General features: G+C 37.4%; 1 protein-coding gene across 8 annotated transcripts in view; it reads right to left on the bottom strand.

The window, feature by feature from the left end:
• The window catches only part of KDM6A (lysine demethylase 6A), a 207,013-nt gene that overhangs the window by 86,735 nt on the left and 103,473 nt on the right, over nt 1-16,805 (bottom strand). For all 8 annotated transcript variants that reach the window (XM_082609054.1, XM_082609056.1, XM_082609055.1 and 5 more), the window contains exons 5-6: nt 9,759-9,817; nt 652-772 (exon numbers count right to left, since the gene is read on the bottom strand). In XM_082609054.1, coding sequence (XP_082465180.1) covers nt 652-772; nt 9,759-9,817 — 180 coding nt within the window. The remainder of the gene's footprint in view (nt 1-651; nt 773-9,758; nt 9,818-16,805) is intronic.

Genomic DNA, 16,805 nt, shown 5'->3' with positions numbered 1-16,805 from the left:
AAAAAGCAATACTTTTGTCGAGCAGGGAAGCACTATCTTCGTGAAAAGCCCAGTAAGATCTAAAGTGATGGCATAGATAGCACAAGAAACTAAATGAAAAACTTGAGAAATGTTAAATTCTATAGAAAGTAAAATATTTAACCAACAATGTTATTTTGCCCAACAATGTTTATACTCACAAACCAGCAGTTCAAATGACTAGCAAAGAACACACGTTTTTATATTTAAGATATGAGACGTGCTTTGCTGGTAGAGGTGGAAAGATTTCTAGTGAGACCAATACAAGTAAACTGTCAATGATGGGGTCACAGATACAGAATCAATAAGCAGCTGCTTCTGACCTCTATGGTTGCCAATCACTAATAGCAGAGTGATTCAGATGTCCAAATTGAGACTGAAACCTTCACCCTTTCCTGATAACAGACCACAATTAAAACTCAAAAAAAAAAAGTTTAATGATATAATTAGAAACCCAAACATGTATCTTCCAGTTCATAGCTGATAAACAGTTCTTTCATCTAAATTTTCAAATTTTCTTTTGAAGTACCAAATAAATTCCAACATTTCTCAATGTTCTAATATTTAACAACCCCCCCAAAAGACCCCACAAAAATGAAACATTGTATCTCAGAAAAAAACCCAACAACCTACCTTTAAACTAGACTCATAGTCTGTGTTCACTTTGAACATAAGACCAAGCCGTAAATGAATTTCCTTGGCTCGACAAAAGCTGGGATCAACATAAAGCACCTCCTGAAATGCTTTAATTGCCCTGAAAGAACATAGACATAAGATATCTTTACTTTTTAACACTTACATGAATTTTTGCTTGGTAGAACAGTAAAACTTCTCTTTTATTCAATTCTGTTTTAAAGGAAATGCCAGTTTTATAAAAAAAGATGTGAATGAATAGCTTTAACAAAAAAAAGACTAGGAAGGGGTGCCTGGGTCTTTTATGTAATTGAATGTGTGTAATATAAAAGGAGAAAAGGAAGATCAGTTGAATTTACTCTCAATTATTCAAATTTTTTTTTTTTCTGGTTGCACTGGGTCTGTTGCTGCACGCGGGCTTTCTCTAGATGCAGCGAGCGGGAGCTACTCTTCGTTGCAGTGCACGGGCTTCTCATTGCGGTGGCTTCTCTTGTTGCGAAGCATGCGCTCTAGGTGCGCAGGCTTCAGTAGCTGTGGCACGTGGGCTCAGCAGTTGTGGCTCACGGGCTCTAGAGTACAGGCCCAGTAGTTGTGGTGCACGGGCTTAGTGGCTCCGCGGCATGTGGGATCTTCCCGGACCAGGGATCGAACCCATGTCCCCCTGCATTGGCAGGTGGATTCTTAACCATTGCGCCACCAGGGAAGTCCCTTCAAATAATATTTTATGGATTAATAGAATTGTCAGTGTAAATAACTGATTTCACTGTTTCTGGAATTTCCTAGGGGAGAGAGGGGTGGGGCAGATAGTTTTGTTTTTAAGGGAGGAGAGATTAATCCTGCCTCTAGTCTACTCCATAAAATGAAGTCTTTTTTAAAAACTTTATATTTCTATTTTTCATATTTAGGTTTACAATCCATCTGCACCTTATTTTTTATATGATGTGAGGCAGGGGTCAGTTTTCATTTTTTTCAATACAGATATCCAGTACCCCCTACATCATCTGTAGAAAAGACCATCCTTACCACAGCTCTACAGTGCCACACTGTCCTAAATCAAATGTCCATATCAAACGTCTTGGTCTGTTTCTGGGCTCTCTATTCTACTATATGTCACTTTGTGTCTAGCAGTCCATCTTTGCCCCAAATTCACATTCTATCTTTCATAAAAAGTCTTAATTACCAGTAGAACATATACAAGGATGAGGAAGGAACACTTTTCACTGAATACATTTTTATATCACTTAATCTGATCATATGAATGTACTAGGTACTCAAAAATGAATTAAAATTATGACAGAAAAACATCTACTTTGAATTTTGAAAACTATAGTATCAGGTATAACAGTATTTTAGGCATCATTTTAAATCTCTCTACATGATTTAAGGCTTATCCCAAGTACAGCTAATATATTCTTTGCAAAGCTTTTTATCAACTATTCTCTACTTCTATTTAATCTTAAAGGAGGTTACTTAGAATCTTAGACAATTCCAAAACAAAAGTGAATCTTTATAAAAGTTCAAAATATATACCACAAAATAGAGCAAAACAACATGCCCTATGTCTTTAAGTAACTTTGACTTGTATATTATCTATTTCCCCCCCCCAAAAAACTGTGTGATTATATATTTATTATAAAATTATGGGTTCTAAAAGGTAATATTTACTGTGAGGAGCATCAGGTACCTTTACATCTGGTTAAATACTTTTTTCCTGAAGAGGAACTCGGCATCTATGTGTTAAGATGGCATTTCAAATGGGTGGGGCTATGTATGTGTTTTATTATTTAGTGTGTGTATAGACAGCAGAGGGGAGTCAAAGGCCTGATAAGAAAGAATCCGTGTAAATTACCTTTCTCATTCAAAGGTGACTTCCTATTTCTCTCAATCAGACTTGAAGATACTCATCGGCATACTGCTAAGAAGTTCTCTGTACTTTTCTCAAACCTTTCTAATAAAAGGAGGTGCAGCTTCAGCCTCTATATTCTCTTGGTCATATCTAGAGCGCCACCTTCTAACAGAACAGATTGTGTGCACAGGTGTGTGTGAATGTGTGTGTGTGTGGGGAATACAACACACACATGTTGGGGGAGGGGCATTAAAAAGGTTAGGAAGAGAACAACTGCAGCAATAAATGATGTCAATTAAAAGATAAGATGTGACTGGGAAACGGTATGCAGGGGCTTTTGGAAGCTTCTGGGATGATAGCAATTTTTTATTTCTCGACCCAAGTGATAGTTATGAATGTTTATTTTATAAATAACATGTAAAGATGTATACTTATGTTTGTTTAATTTTCTTTAAGTATGTTACATTTTTTAATAATAAAAACTGAGGATAATGCTTCATAAAGTCCTAATTAACCTGACCTTACGAAATGGGTCAGAGAACTCCTATGGAATGGGTCAGAACTAAGCAATGTCCACACATGCCAATTAAAAACCCAGGCAAGGAAGAGTGGATATAGGTATATGTATAACTGATTCAGTTCGCTGTATACCTGAAACTAACACAACCTTGTAAATCAACTATACTCCAGTAAAAATTAAAAAAAAACAAAACAAACAAAACTAACCAAGGGGGGTGGGGGTGGGGGGACAGGCAGGCCTGAGTCAAATACATGAAAGAAGAATGGAAGTGGTGAAAGATAGCAAAGGAAAGATGGAATAAAGGAGAAAAAGAAGATAGGAAGAAGAACAGTCTAAGGAAGGATGTATGCGAATGGGAAGAAGGAAAACACAGATCATCAATAACAACCCCACAGGAGAAATATTTCCTACTCTGTCTCAGTTTCTATTTCCAGTCTTTTCCCAACCTACTGTTCATAGATGTGTTTTACTCCATAGGTGCCTTTAGTTCTTATCCACTTAGTTCACAATGTCACACAAGTACAACAAACACAGGTTATTTTACAAAGTTCTCTACACATGTTAACACACTGGAAATTTCTTTTAAAAAATTATTAACCTACCAGCAAAAACACATATTACAATACACTAGTCTGGGCTACACTGTGCCTGCTCTTTAAGGACTACTAAAAGTGCCCATGACAAGGGAGGACAACATATATCTATTCATCAAGTTCTCCAGGTTGTTTCAAAGTTTCCCTCAAATTCAATACTTGCAGACTCAATCTTCAATATCTCATTATCAGATAACTGAAATAGTCTCCTTAAAGACTTCCCTTGCTCTCCTCTGGCTTGTCTATGCTTCCTAAAATATGTGGCTCCTGTGATTGCCTACTAACCATGATACTCTTTTAAGTCAAATCTCCATGTAGCATTTAAGGTTTGTGAGCAGTTATACCCATTGCCAGCCATGCCCTAACATTGCTCCTCCTCAGCTGTGAGCTGGCATATCTTAGGAATTCCTTCATGCAAATACTGGCCCTCTTGGCTTCACGGCTTCTCCTCAGGATAGTCTCCTGACCTGGAATATTTTCATTCTTCTGCTTCACTCTAAATCCACCATTACCTTTAAGACTCACCACCCAAACTCAACATCAACTATTTTTTGCTTAATGTTAACCAGCAGTTAGGTCCACTTTATAATCAAATCATTTTACTCTTTACCTGTCAGTGTGCTGTCTCTAGTTTTTCCAAGTAGTCTATTCCTTGAGGTTTACATTCCTCTTTTATTTTTAAATACTCTAGACATTATAGGAAAATGTTTAATATCTGTTTACTGATGTCATCACTCTTTATAATTAACTGACTGGACTTCTTGTTGAGGGGGTGGGAAGGGATGCTCCAGAGTCTCTTTACTGATCAGTTCTCCTCAGCTAACAAAATAGATGCAAGTTCATTTTCACTTGCTTTTCTAAAACTCTTACCATCTTTTTCTCCTATGTGTTACATCCACCCCTTGGGAAGGAAAAAAGAATGTGTTTATGTGTTAGGAGGGGGATAGTGTGTGGAGAAGACAGGTACCACTCAGACTACATTCTAATTTTGGTCATCATTTTAATGCATTCATATCTCACCAAACCACATGTAGCCAGAACATGATCTGTGTAGAAGAAGTTAGACTAAACCACCAACACATACAAGTTCTGCTGATGTCAGTATTCTGACTGACAGACTATTTCAGAACGTGAAAAATGGCTACCTAAAACAATAAAATACTTTTAATGATACAATGCCTGGAAAGGTTTATAGTTTTCAAATATTAAAGCACAGTCTCTACTGAAATTTTAAACAAGTGCATATCGCTATGCTTGAGTATCCATGTATTTTCTTAAAATCTAAAGAATGTTTTTAATATCACCAAAATTATTTCTATAGATTTTCAGTTTAAAATTTTTTGCAATTAATGTTTGCCATTGTTAACAATTTTTAAAAGGAAATGGTAACTTCAATAGCACTACCTTCAAAAAACACACACATGCTGAATATATTTTAAAACAATGGTCATTTTTAATAAGATTTCTAGAGCCATTTTTTAAAAAGCCTCCTTTAGAATTTTACCAAACTACAGAAAAATAATATTAACTAAACATCCTAGCACAGTTTTAGTACATTTGAAAAGAGACATAATAAAACTTTAAGTTCTCTGAAGCTAATAAAGCTGAGTCCAGAGGTTTCCCTCAGGGATATCTGAAGAGATAAAGGAACTAATTCCACAAATTTTCATACTAATAAAAGGGAGCATATTCTAGCTCGAAATCAGTAATAACATATATACACAACAGATATACACACTTCTATACACACATATATATGTATTTGGAAATTTAGAGGATCCTTCTAAATGAGACAAATAGATTTGATTAAGAACTCAAAGAGACAGGTAAGGTAAGGTAAGGTAAGAGTTTTAAAGTGGAGATGGAAGGAGAAGGCAGACCAAAGAGAGTAAATGGCACAAACCAACTTGCATAGGTAAAAAAATGCTCAAGACATTTTCAGGGAAATGTTAATACAGTAGTGACTGACACAAAGAATATATTTAGGGGAACAATAAGTCTAGAAAGATCATCTGAGGTTGAAACAGAGAGGACCTTAAATGTGAGGCTAAGTTAGAAGTATCATACACTAGGCTATTCACATTGACGTTTGCTAATATACTACCTCCTGGTTCTTTTGCCCTCTCCAGCCATCTTCATTTCATCACTGCGGACAGTGGGATGTTTTCTTCCCACCCCTATTGTAAAATTTATGTTTTTATTCATAATTTCCCTGAAGCTTAATCAATCCAAACCCTTCCAAATTCTCTCTGGCAATCTATGTGTCACTGGTAAGCATAACTTTACCAAAACTGCCTTAGTTATCTGCTATTTTCTTCAAAACAGCAGCGAACAGAATAAACTCAACATATGTTAACATGAACTGTTTTATTTTAACAGAAAAAAACTTTTGATCTAAGAGCATTAGTTTGCAAAATGATAGCTCAAAAACATACATTAAATATTAAGTTTTTGCCAGACTCCATGCTAAACAAGCCTCAGGATCAATGGCAGTTATCTCAAACTACATTAAGTTTATGTTTGCACCCAAAGCAGTGATTTTACAAGGAGAGCAGAGATTCCTACACCCCTAAGAACACTTGTAATTGGTACACGCTAGGGAAATGAGTCCTGGAGAAAGTTCACTTGTAATGTGTTAACATTTCTGTCTTTTTAAACTCACCTCCATCTCATTACCCTACTCCTTGCTGATGTCAACATAATAATAATCACTACATTTCCTTACCAGGGCTTATCAATTAGATTTGGGAAGCTAATTTCCAAAATCCTATGCCTCTGGCACAGAATTATGTAGCTCTTAGGTTTGCCACTATAAGACCATTCTGACACTGATCAATGGGAATACAAAAGGTTACAGGCTAGAGAGAGAGGAATGATAAGGATTTTCAGGGAGGTATATTTAGAAATATGGCTGCAAGTTTTAATACTTTATTACTGTATATATTTCAATTCCTTTCACCCAAGGATATAGGTTTCTTACTACAAAGGCAAGGAAAAGCTCAGTTCAAGGTACCCTTAGCAATATGCCACCTTCATGAAGAACAAGTGAAGGCATGGGCATGCACTCATGCACATGGAAAGGAACAGCTTTCTAGATACTGGTTCTCGCTCTCTGCTGCATGCATTTTACTATGTGCTTCTATGTCTTCCTTTCTCCTTATATTTCTTTTAAGTTTGGTCACAGATTACTGTGTATGATAATAGTAAAATTAAATAATTATGATAAATCCAGTGAGGATGTAACAGTTGCTCTACTACTTTCTGACATGGGCTCCTCTAAGACGCTGAAATTGAAACTGGAAAAACTGACCAAATAACTGAACTCATCCAGAGGCTAACAGTAAAATCAACTCACCCCCCAAAAAGGGGGCGGGGGGGAGCATAATATGGTAAGAAACAAGACAAACAGGTTAACAGATAAAACCAGTTAATAAAATTGCTCTTAATAATTTATTAAGTCGCCATCACTAACCCCAACACACATGGTGGTTGCACACATTATTCTCGAATACTTAATCTAATTAAATAACAACAGACACCACTTACAAATATTAAATTCTACTTAAATTATAAATGTACAAGAGATAGAACATTCTGAGCTAACAATACAAAAAAGGCATACCACTCTCTTCTCTGGAAATATTTTTTCAACAAATCCCAAAGAACTTAGTATGTGTTAGGGGTGGAGGTGGGTCTGTTCCCAGAAATTAATAGCCACCTATAAGTAAAACTAAATAAAACACAAGTATAGTTTTAACCTAAGGGAGTTCCTATTCGTTAAGGCTATACTCTAAAACTCTCACCAAGCACCTACTCCATGCTTTCTAATTTTGTGGCTGTTCAAGAAATAGCAAGATAAGTGAAAGCAAAAATTGGGGCACAGAGTTTGTGAAAGAACATTTGACCAGCAAGACAGGAAACACACATTCATGATGGATTAAGAGAGGGTGTGAGATATGTCATTTTAGGCAGCAGCTAGAGCTGAAACTCAAGACATGAGAAAATGGTAGTAACCAGGACAGGATCAACAGAACAGAAGGCACTTACTAATTCAGACATTGCATCATTCTTATATCATTTCAGTTTCATTTCTTAAGTCAACTGAAGGACACAGAAATCATATGTAGATAAGGAATCAAAAGATATAATTTTCCACACTACAAGCCCCCTAACTTGACATGGTCACATACTTTTTAATGCAATCCAATTTTCAACTGATGATGGCTTCACCCCACTACTGATTTTATGCTTATATCTTCAATCTACAGGGAGTTCACAAGTTATCACAGGTAGGTGAAAATTAACTGGTGTGAGGTATACATGTTCATTTCTAAACTGCAGAGTTCCTTGCCTTGAGTTTCATCTAAATTATTTCTCGCTGGCCATAAAGATTTTACCCATGTGCCCAGGAGAACAATTACAAATACTGATTAAAAAATAACCACCAATCAATCTTCAAACTTGGGGACAGACTACAACAGACAAAATAATTAGACTGGGAAATCTGAGCATAAGTTTGCTTCTGCCACCAATTAAACAGTTATATAATACTGAGTTATACACACATACACATCCCTTGTTTTCTACGTCTATAAAATTAAGGGAAAAAAACTAAGTTATCTCTTAAGACCACTCTGGTTCTAAAAGTTTAGAATTGTGAATTCTATGAATAGCATCTTCAAGAAAGTAAAGAGATTTTAAAACAGTCCTAATCTACTCTTGATTTTACATATGATACACTGGATATAAAGTTAGGAGGCTTAAATTTAAGCTTGCTCTACAACAATGGACAATTTAAAAGAAAAATATTACAAAGCTTCTTTATAAAGATCAATTATAGCTTTGTTTACAAAGAAAATGAGTGATTTGAATGATTATAATAGTCTATCCACACAGGTGTTCTCTAACAATGCAGTGCTTCCATAGATGATCAAAACCCAACAGGACCAAAAGCAAACGGGAAAGAAAAGGCATCTGGGAAAAGTCATTCATGTTTTAAGTTTCATCTTTAGAGAAACCATATCAAATCATTGCCAATGCATATTTAAAAGCTCTGTAATAAATATCCAGGATGCGCAACAGGTATATGACAGGGTTATAACCTTTGGTCAAAATGTTCCTTTGGACTTTCTCAGCACTCACTCAGCTTAAAATTATGGAGAATAGAAGGCACTCTGACGAAGTCGAATATATTTCAAAAAAAATGTCTACAATAGGGCTTTACAGTTTGCAAAATGTACATTATCTCATGTGATCATCAAAACTCTGTAGAGTAGAAAAGGCAAAACTGTAATGTACCTAACACACACACACGCACGCGCACGCGCGCACACACAAAATGAGGAAACACATCAAACTAAGTGGCAGTGCTGAGACCAGAATACCAATCTTTCAACTATGTTCTTTCCACTAGAGAATGTTACTGTCTTGTCAACTATGTTCTTTCCACTAGAGAATGTTACTGTCTTGTCTGGTAAACAGAAAGACAACAAGGGGGCAAAGGACACAGTAACAGGGACCTATACTTTACCGTTTATAAAATCGTATATATATTTCTATCATATTTAATGTCTGACTCTGAAGGCGGTACCATTACTCCTATTTTATAGAAGAGAGAATTGAGAGTTTATAATCTAGTGCCTAGTTACTAGAAATTGGAAAAGTACTAGCACACTCGTGTGTGTGTGTGTGTGTGTGTGTGTGTGTGTGTGTGTGTGTCTTTTGGTGAAGGAGGAAGGGAAGGAACAGTCAGTATATCTAAAAGTCTGAAAAGGAAATACTGCTCATCACAGACCATTTACCAACTTGAGAAGAGAGAGTAGAGTCATTCCCCAGTTCAAATAACCTGGGGACCACCAGTCCATAACAAGTGACTGAGAAATTCCAAAAGTTTTCTAATCTAAGTCTTCTTTAATCAGAATCTTATACCAGATTCTTTTAGGAACACATATATTTCTAATAATCTAAGGTAGGTCAATATCCCTGAAGGAACAAACTAATAATTTCAGGAGATTATTGGAAAATGTAGGCTTAGTGATATTAAAATATTTTGTATTTATTACACACATACACAAACACACAGAAAAATACAAACAAAATAAGCTATTTACTGGAAACAACTGGAGTTATTAGTTTTATGTCAACTTACCACTGAAATGCATTGTAATGGAAGTAGACCAAACCAAGACCATATAAAAAGGCAGCATTCTGGAAAGAAAGGGAAAAAGAGACTTTTAGGAAAAGCATTTATGTCTAATACGTATGTTACTAATACTATAAAATATGGTATCCAGGATGTTTTATGTTATTAAAAATCTATCCTGCATTACAATATAGTCACAATGTTTTTTGGGGTTTTTTTTGTGGTACGCAGGCCTCTCACTGCTGTGGCCTCTCCCGTTGTGGAGCACAGGCTCCAGACGCACAGGCCCAGCAGCCATGGCTCACAGGCCCGGCCACTGCGCAGCATGTGGGATCCTCCTGGACCGGGGCACGAACCCCCGCCCCCTGCATCGGCAGGCGGACTCTCAACCACTGCGCCACCAGGGAAGCCCTACAATGTATTTTTAAAACACCAAAATAACTGATGAGTCAACAGATGGCACAGAATCCAATCAACTTGGACAGATTCTGTGGTTTCTTTTTAATCAAACCTGCCCTGAAATAAAAAATCTGTCAGCACATACAGATGGCCAATAGGCACATGAAAAGATGCTCAACATTGCTAATTATTAGCGAAATGCAAATCAAAACTACAATTAGGTATCACCTCACGCCAGTCAGAATGGCCATCATTAAAAAGTCTACAAATAACACATGCTGGGGAGGGTGTGGAGAGAAGGGAACCCTCCTACACTGTTGGTGGGAATGTTAAGTTGGTGCAGTCACTATGAAAAACAGTATGGAGGCTCCTCAGAAAACTAAAAATAGAATTACCATACCATATGATCCAGCAATGCCACTCCTGGGCATATACCCAGACAAAACTATAATTCAAAAAAATACATGCACCCCTATGTTCATAGCACCACTATTCACAATAGTCAAGACATGGAAACAACCTAAATGTCCATTGACAGATGAAAGGATAAAGAAGATGTGGTACATATATACAATGGAATACTACTCAGCCATAAAAATAATGTCATTTGCAGCAACATGGATTCAACTAGAGATTATCATACTAAGTGAAGTCAGTCAGAAAGAGAAAGACAAACACCATATAACATCACTTATATGTGGAATCTAAAATATGACACAAATGAACCTATCTACAAAGCAGAAACAGACTCACAGACATAGAGAACAGACTTGTGGTTGCAGGGGGTGGGGGTGGACTGGGAGTTTGGGGTTAGTAGGTGCAAACTATTACATACAGAATGGAAGGACAACAAGGTCCTACTGTACAGCACATGGAACTATATTCAATGTCCTGGTATAAACCATAATGGAAAGGAATATAAAAAAGTATGTGTATGTATGTATGTATGTATGTTATGTGTGTGTGTATGCATTAACTGAGTCACTCTGCCGTACAGCAAAAATTAATACAACATTGTAATTCAACTATACTTCAATTAGGGCTTCCCTGGTGGCGCAGTGGTTAAGAATCCACCTGCCAATGCAGGGGACATGGGTTCAATCCCTGGTCTGGGAAGATCCCACATGCCGCGGAGCAACTAAGCCCATGCACCACAATTACTCAGCCTGCGCTCTAGAGCCCACGAGCCACAACTACTGAAGCCCGTGCGCCTAGAGCCCGTGCTCCACAACGAGAAGCCACCGCAATGAGAAGCTCGCACACCACAACAAAGAGTAAGTAGCCCCTGCTCGCTGCAACTAGAGAAAGCCCACACACAGCAACAAAGACCCAACTCAGCCATAAATAAATGAATGAATAATAAACTATAATTCAATTAAAAAATATCTGTCAGCAGAATTCTATGGGTAATCTAAGAGAAAAACCTATTTTTCAGGAATAAGAAAATGCCTATGCTATCCTATTCTCTCTTGCTTATTATATCTCTGTATTCTTCCTCTAGTTCTTTCTGTTTCTTGAACTGGATTTAATTTTATGTTCAGTGTTGCCAGGAAGGTAGTTAGAATTCAAAGTAAATGCACAATACAAACGTAGAACAAATTTTAGTATTAAAAAAAACCCCACATGCTAAAATGACACCTAGCCATTTACATTTTGAGCTATGAACATCAGTGATTCCTTTTGCAGTACAAAACAGAGATGCCTATCCAGACTCAATCTGACCTCTGGCCCCCATATGGGAAACTAGCTAGCTACTCCCTTTTTTCAAAAAGGGCAAACAGTTGAGTCCCTACTATGTGTTCTCCGAACTTATGTTCTAAAACTTAAAAAATGTCAAACTCTTACTAAAATGTTTCTTACTGTATTATTTTAGGTTGTATTTCCCCAGAAGTACACCCTGAGACAAAAGGTTTTAGTATACGTGGTTTATTTGGGAAGTTACCCTAGGAAACACCAGTAAGGGAGTAGAGAAGTGAGGCAGGGAAGAGAAGGAAGCCAATAAAGGGTGCAGCATGGCTGACTATGCAGCTGTGGGCAACTGGGACTTAATACTGCTGGGGATTTCTAGGAGACAGTGAAGAACATTCCTCAGTCATTTTGCGCTAGGTGTGAGGGAACTACAGTACTTATCCCACAACTGCTGTCATTCAATGACTGGAGAAAAAGAATCAGTGATGTTTAAAGACCAAAGTGTAATAAATAGCTGGGTGACTTTTTGGTATGCAATTATTAGTTTTAATACTAAAACTTGTTTTAGGGTTATATTGTGCATTTCCTTTGAATTCTAACCACACTTCTGGAAACACTGAAAAAAGGTTTCTTAAGTAGATCTTAAAATGTAATAAATATGGAAATTTAATTTCATTCAATCCTCAATACCCTCAATTTTCTGAATGAGAAAATTACATGCTACAAGGGTATTCACAAAGATCTCAGACAACATCCATTTCAAAAGTTCATATTCAAAATTTTAAAATTTAGTTGAAACTGGCTTCAATCAGGATCATTCACTTACGACCCCACCCTATCCCTGAAATAAACTGAACTTTTACTAGGTATTGAGGACAATACTCAAGGGTTGAACAAGCCAAACTGATTAAAATGTACTTCCCCGCACACTACTGTGTGTGTGTGTGTGTGTGTGTGTGTGTGTGTGTGTGTTGGGGGGGGGGATGATGTTCAGAACACAAGAGTAGTTAAATTCAGAGTTATGAAATGTTCTACCCAAGAAAGTTTAGATTTGAAACACAACTGTCTCCCTAGGTGGGGGAGATGGAGGGGAGGAGAGCATGGTTGAATAACAATAGACAGCATCTTTCACCAAATTAGGTAATTGCCCAGAGAAGGCAGTGTAAGGTGTGGTGGAAATATGAGTCTACTGAGGGACATTTCTGCTTTCAGTACACATCCTGCATTCTCTCAACTTCTTTTGTTCATAGCTTATCCTTCCCCCTCTAGGAAATCTTATCCCCATCCCTGCCACTGTATAAATTTTATCAATCCATCTAGATCCATTTAAATGCCATCTTCCCTATGAAGCTTTGCCACGTCTCCCACCTCAAACCAGAGGTAATCTTTCCAACCTCTAAATTTGGCCTTAGCATAATGTCTCTAGCATGTGACATTATGGTATAATAGTAAGAACTTAATTTTATGCAAAATGCTAACATCATTTCTTTTAAAAGGTACTAACAACCCTTTGAGGTGGCAGAAATTTAAAGAATGAAGAGATATTAAGCAACTTGCTCAAAGAGACAGTTGCAGACATAGGAACTGAATCTAGGTCTGCCTCCAGAGCTCACTCTTAACTATTGATAACATATTTTTGCTATTTGTGTATTGACTAAATTCCATCCAATCAGACAAAAATGCAACGAAAGCAGGAGTGCTAATCATCTGTGTATATTACCTAGTATACACAGTGCCTTCCACATAGCAGATGCCCACAGGTTTAGTAAATTGAACCACCCAGTATTTAAGCTCAGTATTAAGTTCAGTTTCCTGGGTGACACAGAATTAGTATGAGGGATGGTCCCTATTAATCAGGAGCTTATAAATCTCACCAAGGAGGTAAGTCTCATTTTTCCATAACAGTAAACGATGTAATTTAAACACTTACTGAGCACCTACTATGAGTCATAACAGAGTTATCAGCACTGGGAAGAAAGTAGTAAGCAAAAAAAAGACAAAAATTCCTATCCTCAATGAATTTACAATCTAAGGACAAATGATTATGAAATTAAGTGCATAATAATATATTCCTAGCTGCAACCATTTAAGAGTTAATGAAGTATAATAAGGACTAGGAAAAGAGGTAGAACTTGGGTATTGCTGGGAAAGCAGAAGGAAAAATAAGCTATCTCAGCCAGGGGTTCTAATCCACACATTTTTGGAAATAATGACCTGGGGGTGTGAATGGCTATGTGCCCTGATAAAGACGTGTTCCCTCCCAATGTACAATCTCACCAAAAATGCCAACAGCATCCCCATTGAGAAACACGGGTCTATGCAGAAGGATGACCCAAGCAAAGGCACTGATATGAAAATGAGTTTAAATGTGATGTAGTCATTCTTCAATCCACTGTGAGAAGTTAGGGGAGTAACTTTCTGGGAAATGTATTATTTATAAAACATACTCCTGCTTCAGTCCAAATCCTTAGAGGTTAGAGTATATATTAGGTGTCATCAAACTGGCACATGGGCTAAATCCAGCCAGCCACCTATTTTTATAAAGTTGTACTGAAACATAGCTACCCCCACTCATTTACTTATTGTCTATATAGCTGCTTCCAGTTCCAAGAGAAGAGCTGAACAGTTGCAACACAGAGACTATCTAGCTTACAAAATCTAAAACAGTTACTATGTGGCCCTTTACAAAAGAAATTTGCCAACCTCTGACCTAGACTGCATCACAGTACCCATCATAATCCCAAATTAAGAAATTATAACTTAATAAGATTACAATCAATTTATACTGAAGGCAGGGTGTGGTTCATTAAGTTAGCAGTTCACTAATGCCAGAGTCCCATGAAGGTGTTTTCACTGATCCCCAACATAGTTCTTAAAGAAACTCCTGGATGCCCTATGCTCTGTAATCAGAGCTCCAGGCTGTACAACCCCAGATGTGAGAGGGGAGCACTGTACAGTCCTCTGGAGGACACTATAAGCTTTGTTCTTTCCAGCTGTTCCTGGTTTCTCAGACTATTTCCAAATTGAAGGAAAGGGCACTGAGGGTTCTGCTTCTATTTTCATGAACATATATATGTAAAAGTAGACTGGAAAACAAGAATGGTAAATTAAACTATACAAAAACAGTGTGAGCCTTAGAACAACACAGATGAAATAAAAGGTTGGCAACCTCATATCAGACCCTCTTACTGCCAAATTTTCTTAAATCTGTCTATGAAATCCCATAGAAGGCACTGTTATCAACCCCCCTTTTTCCCAGCTACTTCCAGTGAGAAAACGTTGGTGACATAACAGTTCTAGCCAGTGAGATTTCTACCATGGGGTTTCTGGGAAAGTTTTTGCTTTCTTTGCATAAAGGTTTCCTTTTTTCTTCTTCCACTTCCTGTTAGTATGTCATGGTCACCAGAGTGATGAAGGTATTAATAGCCAACCAAAATGGTATGAAAATTACTTTAAACTGAAAACATCTGAACAATCAAAAGCCACAGAAACAATCATTATCTAAACTTAGGCAGAGCATCCTGAAAATACAGCTGCCAATGACCCCTCCCCACCCACCCCCTTCCAAGGGAGTTTACTAACTGGGAAAATACTGACCCTTAGCATTGAGAAGTGTGAATTCAGCTGCCCATCAGCATCAAAAACTCCAATAGAACCTTCCCTACTTTCTCAGTGAAGCCCAAACCCCTGAGACTGTTTTGTTAGGTTTATATATAAACCTTTATCTCTGGCTATTGAGGGACTTACTCATTAGAGGGCAACTCCAGCATGCATGTGTAAACACACTTTGTCTTTTCTCCTGTTAATCTGTCTATTGTCAGTTAATTTGCAGGCTCCCAACCACTGCACCCAAACTACAAGAGGGAAAAAGCATTTCCTCCCAACAGTGACAAGCACCAACCCTGTATGAAAATCAGACTGGGCAGGGACTAGAATGGCCATCATGGACATATCATGATTTTGAAAGAAAACAAGCTTTAAAGACAGCAGTAGAGTGCCAGTAAGTTTAAGATCAGAACACTGCCCCGCCCCTCCCCCCCTTTGAAGACACGGCAATTTCCTATCTAGCATGGTTTGGGTTTTTTAAGGGAAGTTTAGATCCAGTATCCTACAAGCATGCAGCAGTAAGAGGGTAGCTGTTTCCCAAAGAAAGGGTCAGCCTTAACAAAAGAGAATATTAGTAAAATATTCAAGCTTTAAAAAAAATTTTATTAGACAAAACTGACTAAATGATGAGATTATCAAGATATTGTTATACTATTGCCAATATTTGGGTAGAATAGCAATCTGATTGTAGCACCTCCAAACATCCAGTACTCACATTTGAAGACAATTTTTTATGCAGAGATATCATTAAGAAATAAAATCAAGCCAGACTATTAGAAAAATATAATAGTATGAAGGCATTCCAGAACTCCAGAAATGAATTTCCAAATGCCTTCCGGGTACTCTCCGCCTGTTGAATATACTACAAATACCTGAAATCCCATGTATCTTACACCGCAGAGGAGAGTCTGATGCTCTAATGGTACTGAAGATTTTAGACAGTGGTAGCAATCTCACCAGTTAACCAATCCAAAAAGTAATCCTACTTTTCTTGTCTCAACTCTTCCCCACCAATAAGCCAAATTCATTCTATTCACAAAGCTCATTTTACAATCAAAAAGCCTTTGAATCTATCCCCTTCTCCATTCCTACTGCCTTTCTCTAGGTAATTTAGGACCTTGACTTTGTCTACCTGGCCTGTTTCAATAGCTTCCTAACTCAGCTCCCAAACCTTTGCCTCCCCTTCCACGTCCCCCCTTTCAATATACCTTCCACACCATTGCCAGTGAACTTGTGAAAAACTCAACCATGACACTTTCTCTATTTTAAACTCCCCTGAAGATTACCTATGACCTAGCCTGACTATAAATAAGGGTCTTGGTTATATGACTCTTGCTCAACTTTCCCAATCTCACAGCC

This window comes from Mesoplodon mirus, assembly GCF_964341445.2.
Source record: "Mesoplodon mirus genome assembly, chromosome: X".
In the NCBI taxonomy this organism is placed as follows: Eukaryota; Metazoa; Chordata; class Mammalia; order Artiodactyla; family Ziphiidae; genus Mesoplodon; species Mesoplodon mirus.
Note: the sequence above shows the minus strand (reverse complement) of the source record. Positions and strands in the feature narration are given on the sequence as shown.